Source organism: Belonocnema kinseyi, chromosome 4 (genome assembly GCF_010883055.1).
Source record: "Belonocnema kinseyi isolate 2016_QV_RU_SX_M_011 chromosome 4, B_treatae_v1, whole genome shotgun sequence".
Lineage (NCBI taxonomy): Eukaryota > Metazoa > Arthropoda > Insecta > Hymenoptera > Cynipidae > Belonocnema > Belonocnema kinseyi.
In genome coordinates this window covers 70,514,875-70,523,471 of record NC_046660.1, presented here as the reverse complement: position 1 = coordinate 70,523,471, position 8,597 = coordinate 70,514,875, and the positions used below count along the sequence as shown (strand labels likewise).

At 32.8% G+C, this 8,597-nt stretch overlaps 1 protein-coding gene across 1 annotated transcript in view; it reads left to right on the top strand.

Moving 5' to 3' along the window:
• The window catches only part of LOC117170648 (voltage-dependent calcium channel type D subunit alpha-1-like), a 68,654-nt gene that overhangs the window by 46,757 nt on the left and 13,300 nt on the right, over positions 1–8,597 (top strand). Inside the window, exon 30 of the mRNA XM_033357559.1 lies at positions 6,827–7,098. Within this exon, the coding sequence (XP_033213450.1) occupies positions 6,827–7,098 (272 nt within the window). The remainder of the gene's footprint in view (positions 1–6,826; positions 7,099–8,597) is intronic.

Genomic DNA, 8,597 nt, shown 5'->3' with positions numbered 1-8,597 from the left:
AATGTTTGGTATTGGATATTGTTGACAGATGACAATACGCCAATTAGCACAAATGGTAAGTTCCGAAAGTGCCTACAAGTGTGCCTACTGGCCGCTAAATGGAAATACCGGTTTCATATGTATACACCTGGTATAACTTACAATTCAGATCCGATTTAGCCATTTAAAAAAATGAAAGTTTAATAAACTACGAAGAGTTTTTAAAAAGCGAAAAAAATGGTTTACTTATTTTTTATTTACCAACAAAGTGGACATTTTTTTAAAACGATCCCATTTTTTGTGACTATTTGTATTTATATAAAACATTGTGAGATCAGTAATGACATTCCTTACGAATTATGTCTAAGAGGTTAAAACATTTTTTTTTAATTGCTTATTTTTACATTAAAAAATTAATAAGATAAGGTGCTACTTTAACATTAAAAATACTTGGAGACTTTATTTTGCAATTTTTTGTTCGGCATATACGTAAAAACAATGCTTTGGTTTCATATGTGTAGAATTCAAAGTAATTGTTAAAATTACAAACAAATTTAATCAATAAATGCATATGTTAGCTATTTCAGGTTCTAAAGACTTCGCTCCTTTAACCAAATGAATCAAAAGTTTGTCGATAATAACATGTACGATTTCTTAATATCTAAAAACAATTGTTAATTGTTTAAGTAAATCAGATAACCAAATACAATTTTTCAACCAGAAGATAAAACCAACAATAAATATTTATTTTTTATATTATATACATAAATTCACAATCTGACTATGTATTATCAATTCGCTTTTTTAGTGAAATTAACTCTAAATAACTTGGCCATATTATTTTATCAATAAGCCACAATTTTTTTATAATTGAGGGTCTGAGTCGAGAAACTCGCCCAGCGCTCGAGATCGTGTGAAATTATTGTCCACGCGTCTCGGGGGACGCAAATTTTTAAAGTCACAAAAGTAACTTTTTTTAATGTAAGCTTGTAGAGAATGATGAGACGAAAATTTTCTTTATTTTCTGTTTTTTTTTTTATCAGATGAGTGTTTTTAATAATACGCTTAAGAAATTGGAAAAAAATTCGGCCCTAAATTTAATTACTTTTTGAGAAATAAATCATCGTAAGTTAGGCAAATATCGGAATTGTTGGAAACTTCAATGTACACACTAAATATACCCTAGCGATGCCTACAAATTCAAGAAAAAACTGAAAATTGCCTATTGTTTAATAATATTATTTAACTGCAAATTAAAACCAATCGGTAACCTTGTTTTTTTCAGATTCGTGGACAAAAAGTTTCGAGGGAACTTCAGAGTTGAAACAACTTCCAGGGAGACATTTGTTCCTCATTACTAAAGGAAGTTTTTTGGAAATTTTTAGATTGATTCAGTAAAATTGACGGAAATATCTACTTTATAAGCAAGAAGGCCATGCCGTCAGCAGCTAGCATTTTGTCCGATGGTGCTGAGTACCCTCTGAGCTATTGTTGGCGGCATCGCATGCTTTCTTGTAAAATGGATATTTCCGTCAATTTTGAATGAATCGATCTAGAAATTTCCAGGAATCTTCCTAAATGATGAACAAATGCCTAATTGGAAGTTGCTTTGATTCTAAAGCTTCCTCGATACTTTTTGTCGGCGAATCTGAAAAAACGAGGCTGCTGAACGGTTTCAATTTGCAATTAAATATTATTCATCAATAGGCAATTTTCAGTTTTTCCTTCATTTAGTAGGTTTTTCCAGGGTAAGAAAGAAAACGGAGAGTAGAACAAACTTCCGTCTCATCATTCTCTATGAGCCTATATTTAAAAAATATCCATTTTGTATCTTTAAACATTTCCGTCCCCCGAGACGTTTGGAAAAATAATTTCACACTGTCTCGAGCACCAAGCGAGTTTCTCGATCGAGACCCTGAAATTAATTATACTTAAAAATCCGAAATTTCGTCCTTTTTGAAGGACGAGCAACCGTTTCTTTAAACAATTTATATTTTACAGTCTATGAAAGCTTTAGCTGTAGTATTTGCGCTTCTGTATGTAGCGGTTTGTATTTTTTGTCAGGTGGTGAATTTGTTTATAAAATGAATAAAAAATTCTTTGCTGAACTATCATAACAGAAGGATTCTTCCAACTTATTTAGAGTTAATTCAGTTGAAAATACGAAATCTGATGGTTGATAATTGAGAAAATCAGTATTTTTCCAAGAAAATATATTTAAATACAAAAACAAATACTGTGGCCAGAAAAAGTCTCCTCATAAATATGGTCCTTCCTGAATTATTGGTATTTAATTTAATAACAAAAAACTACGCCTATTTGTTTACAAGTAGTTAAGCTGTGGTGTTTTTATAAAATTGTTCATAAAATAAACAGTTACTATTGGTTGATAAAGTTTCATAAGCAAAAGGATTATTTCCTTTTTTCTAGCTATTTTTCATTTAATATGCATTTGTCTCTGATGAATCGTAAAGCAGGTAGTTTGAAAATCTAATTTTGAATTGTGCATTTTTTGATGTTCAGCTTTCTGTGCGTAAAATTATTTGTAATAAAGCAGCTTAACATTTCGATTTTATATAAAAAATTTTTAATAGAGACATGAAGCTTAAGATGCGTTCCAATCTGCAGGTTTTTCTTATGAATATTTTAAGAGTTTTTTCAGTTCAGACCAAATGATTTTAAACTCAAGTATTAGAAAGTTTAGAAATTTATGATTTTTTGGATTGTTTGTTTTTCTATTTGGAGAATATAATAATCTGAATAGATTAGTTCAGAATCGGCCACAAAAGAATCAGATTTTTTAAGTAATTTAAAATTGATTTCGTTGAAAAAATACATAAATCAGACGGTACAAAATTGATATAAATGTGTTTTCATTTATCAAATTTATTTAAACAATAAACTATTATTATACGCTATAAAAATACACATTATTTCGATAATTCATATTATCGTATATATTATTTATTGTCGATAAACTTTTGATCAATTTTTTTAAAGGAAGTTTATAGCCTCAAATGGCTAAGATACGCATTTGTATATAACTTTAAAAATATTACTTTGGACTTTATATGATGATAACGATACATTGTTTTTAAGTATAAATCGAAAAAAATATTGAAAAATAAAGTCTCCAAGTATTATAAACCTTCAAGTAGAATTTTCATTCATTAGTATGCCAACATGAAAATAAGTAAATTTTTTAAATGTCGTAACCTGCTGAATATTACTTGTAAGGAGTGTCTACTCTACTGATTCAAAGATGTTTTGCATAAATATAGTTAGTTGCAGAGAATAGGATGGTTTATAATAAATTATAAACAAATATCAACTTTGTTGTGAAATAAAGAATTCATTTAAAAACCTCAATTATCATCTCCCACCAATTTATTTGAAATATAACTATCTTTTTTCCCAAGTACTCAAATCGGATCAAATGCAAGTATTTTCTAAAATTTAAAAAAAAAAACAGAGCGTCTAGAGACAAATTATAATTTATTTTATTTTAATTTTTCAAATTCCAGTAATTTTGTTGAATAAAAACCGAAAAATTAAAGGATCATTAGAATTACAATTTTTTTAATTAAATAAAAGTTTTAAAATTTCTTTCTTCCGGTATAGGTCTAGTCTGCAAAAATTTTATTTAGTCTTGCCCGGCATCAAATACAATTCATTTCTCAAATACAATTCAAGAACCGAGCGCCACCGTAACACTACCGTCGGAAATTGTCGATATGATTAGCGCGAATACTATTAAAAGTCAACACTGACTTTGAAATGTGATAACTCGTTCGAAAAAGGAATGAAAACCTTTTTAAAAGACGGATGGAAAGCTTATGAAATTCTGCGAAGAAAAGAAAAGTTATAAACAAAATTGTAAATTCATACGACAGAGTCTTTAAAATCCGGTTTTCAATTTCAGCCAATACAACTTTTAAAATGTTCAGGATTTTTTTAGGTTTGACTAAAAATGCCCAAGCGTGTTTGCGCCGAGTTCCAGTCAGCGATCACTGCCGTTGGCCGCAAAAGCGGTGACTTCCGAGAATGTCTCAGATTTTGTAACTCAACTTCAACTCGCACTGTGTCGTAGGAAACTTGTTGAAAAAAATCTGAAATTTACAGGAAAAAATTCCTAAAATGTTGTCTTTAATTAAATCCCATAAAATGTTTAATATCTGGTCAGGTTTCCAAGTAATATCTAAAAATGTCATATCGATATCGAGTTTCAGTCGGCGATCACTGCTAACTCAACACAGATACGCTCCAATATTTTTCTACATATCTCAGGAACCCTCAAAGATCTTTTAGGTTTAATTGGCTTTAATTTAAGAAAATATTTTCAAGACTGTTTAATATAAATTTCAGATTTTTGGTAACACTTTCCTAGATCATGCGATGAGTCGAAGTCAAAATATAAAATTCGATAAATTCTCGCTTTTTTAACTTCTCACATGGTATATTCTTTTTAAAAGTTCAGAAATATCTATACTAAGCGTCATTTGATACAGAATTTCATAAGCTTCCCACGGGCTCCCTTAAAAGTTTCTCTCTCCTTTTTTAAACGAGTACTCAAGTTTCAAAGTCAGCAGTGATTATCAGTGGTACTTGCGTTAGTTGTAGAGGCAGTTTCTAACAGTAGTTTATTTTCTTTTATAAATATTGCAATCTTCAGTTACGTAAATAAAGAAGGTCCTCTTTATTGTATATTTTACATTTTAACGTTTCCAAACGAAATTGATTCTCTAGTTGATTGTTAAGGTCAATATAGCTTTAGCTACAGTCAGACGAACTGAATGACGAAAATTCTGATAACTTCCCCATGGAGAATTAAACGTTATATTTTATTGTTTCGTTATTCATTGTCGTACGTTTCAGTGGACCAGGTAGCGGTAACTATCTTCATCCAAATAGCGAATATGGTAAGAGCTTAAGTGCACCCAGGACTTAGCCTTTTTCCAGCGAACTTCAACTGCCAACTTGCTTTCGCCATTCGCTCGCTTTGCATGATATTGCTTCTGTGTTGTTTTTCCAATTAATCTGACACTACGATTTTTTCCAGAAAAACTGTATTTTGCAAAAAATTATTTTTTCTTTGACCTTTTCTAACTAGATTTCACAACTTTTATTGAAAGATAAAGATAAATTTGAATCGATGTTTGATTTAAAAACAAACTTCATATAAATCTTTTTCTTTCTCATAGGAATCTTGAACCACAGAAGAGAATTTTCAGAATGAGTCGCTTGCCTATAAATATAAGGCGTTTTGAAAAAATGATTGGTGCATTTTAAAAAGTCTCTCCTGTTCTGTAATATACTGACAGCACTATATAAAATATCCAAAACTTCAGTTGACTGAATGCATTTAAATTATTTAAAATATTGCAAATTCACGTATACGTAATGCATTGGAATGAAAATTAGATTTGCGAGAATAAGGCATGTTCTTGAATGCTTTGTCAATAACAAAAAACTTTCTCTTTTATGCTTCAAAACCTGTAACAGTTTAACCACTCGCCGCCGAACGCTCCGATTGTAATGCCTTTTTCGTGAGCCAAATGCAGCATTGTTGCTATATTTATAATGCTGCTAGAAAAACATTAGCCAACGTAAGAGCCGCGCGCTTACAAAAAAAGGTTTCGTAGCCCATTTAGACGTTAATTTAGTCGATCAAATATGTCCCTCTCCCATACATTCCGCCTGCTCCCCCTTCTTTCTCCTAATTTCTCTCTCCTCTGGTAATTCCGTTCACACCAGTAATTCTCCTTCTCTCATTTCCCCAGGGTTCCTACAAAATCCCAATTTTCGAAATTCCCTGACTTTTCCTTAACTTTTCCCTTAGTCATTTTCAGTTTTCCTGACAGTTGTAAATTTTTCTTTCAAATATTAAAACAACCTGGCACCTAGAAGATCAATAATGTTAAGGCAAAAAAAAAGTTTTCTTAAAATAATTTTATCCTAAAGACTTTTAAGGACAACAGTCTACAGAATTTAATAAGGGATCATTTACAAATACTTATATTATAACTTAGAGTTATTGCATTTTAAACAAAACAGATCAATTTTGCACCACAAAGATGAAATGTCTGTTAAAAACAAAAAGTCGAGTTTTTTAATTAAAAAGACAAATTTCGAAACAAAAATGGAGTAAAGAAATTTTAAAAGGAGATGAATTTTAAAATTAAATAATTCTAAACGAAAAGTGTAATAGTTGATATTTCCACACACACACACACACAAATTTGATATTAAAAACATTGGAGCTCAGCCAAAAAGAATGATTTTAACGCCATCTTTAATCTCTTTTACATGTTTCCTGATATTTCTCGATATTCCTTGATTTTTTATGATCAGCTTTAAATTCTCTGACTTTCCTTGACCTTCTGGAATTTCCTGACCTGCAGCACCCCTGGAAGCCACTACCTTTACCTAACTCTTCCGGAAATAAAGTTCAACGGACGGAAACCTGACGAAAAATATAGGAGTTTCTATACGGGGCTACGAAACCTTAAACATTGACGGATACTTGTTCAAATATTACAGCAAAGATTATTCGTCATGCACAGGCTTGCAGGCAATGTTCCATTTGTACATAAATTGTCCCAGTTAAATTTTTTATTTCTAATTTATTTATTGTTTATTTGCCAAGGAGGCTCAAAGAAGATTTAAAATTAATGGGAATTTAAGTTTGATCTTCTGGGTATGAAAGGTTGAAAATATGGAAGATGGATAAACTAAAATTTGAAAGCTGGTAAATTGGACAAAGTTCGGAGTTTTCGTGGCAGGCGAGATTCGATTTGTTTTGTGAACTAACATACTAAGGGTTGTTGGTGTTTTGCTGCTCGAACAGTCTTCAGGACGGAGTCGAGCGGCAGTTGACGCCTCCCACACCCCCACCACGAAGGAACCCACCCCCACCCGCGAATACCATCGTCACCGTCACAGCCACAACATCCGTCACGACGGTCACCACAGCCGTCACGACTGCCACGAGCACAACGTCGTCTTCGACCACTGCAACGAGCCCCAGCCCCGCTTCCTCCACGAATGGAGGCACAGCTTGTTACTATGCGTACGCAGAGCCAGGATGCTGCGTCGATTGTGCAGTCTGGACCAATCATGGTACGCTAAATTAATTAAAATTTCCATGATCTTCCTTTTTACATTTTATTCGAGTCTTCAGATTTAAAAATAATACTAGAAATTTAAAATGGCAGAGTGCTATACCATTTAAGATAAGGGACATCGAGAGCCTCAATCAATTTCAACCTGAAATTTCTTTCACTTGACTTTTCTTTACAGGATACCCCTTTCTGATGATTTTGAAATATTTTATATTCAAAATAAAAATAAAGTGTGTCATTCTTTTCGAAAAAAGGAACCAGTATAGATCAGAAATATTAGGACCTGCCAGTGGTCTTTCAAGTTTAATGACACTTGCTGAAATTCTATTTTTAGTAGGGAGTTGCACCTAACCTTGCTTTTTAGTTAATTTTTTTCTTACTTCCCATGTTCAACCATAACTTCTTCTTATTTTTGTTTAATGCAAATGCTTTAATTTTTATAAATTTCTTATAAAGGCAAAAAATGAATATTCTGGGTAAAAAGTTTTAACTGCACGTACTCGTTTATATGATAAATGTAAAAGGTCCAGGTTTACCATATGGTGAATGTAAAACAAAATTGGAAAAGGAGGAACCTTTAAAAGTTGTTGAATTTGTCTGGAAAAGGGAAGAAAGTGTTACAGAATTATTAATTATTTCCGTCACCCCCTACAAATTTCGTATACAAAAATCTGTCCAATTTTTTGTGTCAGTTCAGAATGTCCCTAATGAATTGCCATAACCAGAAGGCAGTCATTGACTGCCTTGACTGCCAGCTAAAGTTAAAAAATTATGTCAAACAGGCCCCAAAAAATTGTTGTCGTACTTGTCCTTCAACTGCTCCCTAATTCTTCGCTGTAAATTAAAGTTTGAAATGAAAAAAAAAAATGAAATTTATTGTGAATTTGCGTACAAAAAATGCAGAACTTTCGGTGTCCATGATCAGCCATAACGAGCAGTGACCGTAATGATCGTAACCCTTCCCAGGATTCCTGGAAACCGAAGAAAAAGTGACCGAAAAACTTTCTGGCAGGTAAACACTTGTTCTAGCAGTCAACACCTGCTAAAAGTGGTGAGCCCTGCACTAAAGTAACAGACATTATTATCATATGAGGGTCTCATAAAACGCTTAATACAACAAGGTTTACCATTTTCGACAGATGTTGACTGACACGACAAGTGCCCGACTGAGAGAAAGTTATATATCATCTTCTTTCTTCAGTTTCCCGGAATCCTAAAAACTGTACAAAGGGTTATAATCTTTGCGATCAGTCGGTACTTGGAGGGAAGTAAAGGACTAGGATCTACTTCGACGATGATTCGTTGGGAACTATTTGATCTAATCTTCGTTAATGACATTGTGAGTCATTTCAGTCAATGACTGACTTCTGGTGAACCTTTGCTGTAGAGCAGTGATCGGCACGCTCTTGCCCTGGGCAGGGTAGCCTGCCCTGGCTGCCCTGTGACCTACTCTCAGGGCAGTACCTGCGAGCTTGGCCAGACCACCCCTTTCCTCAA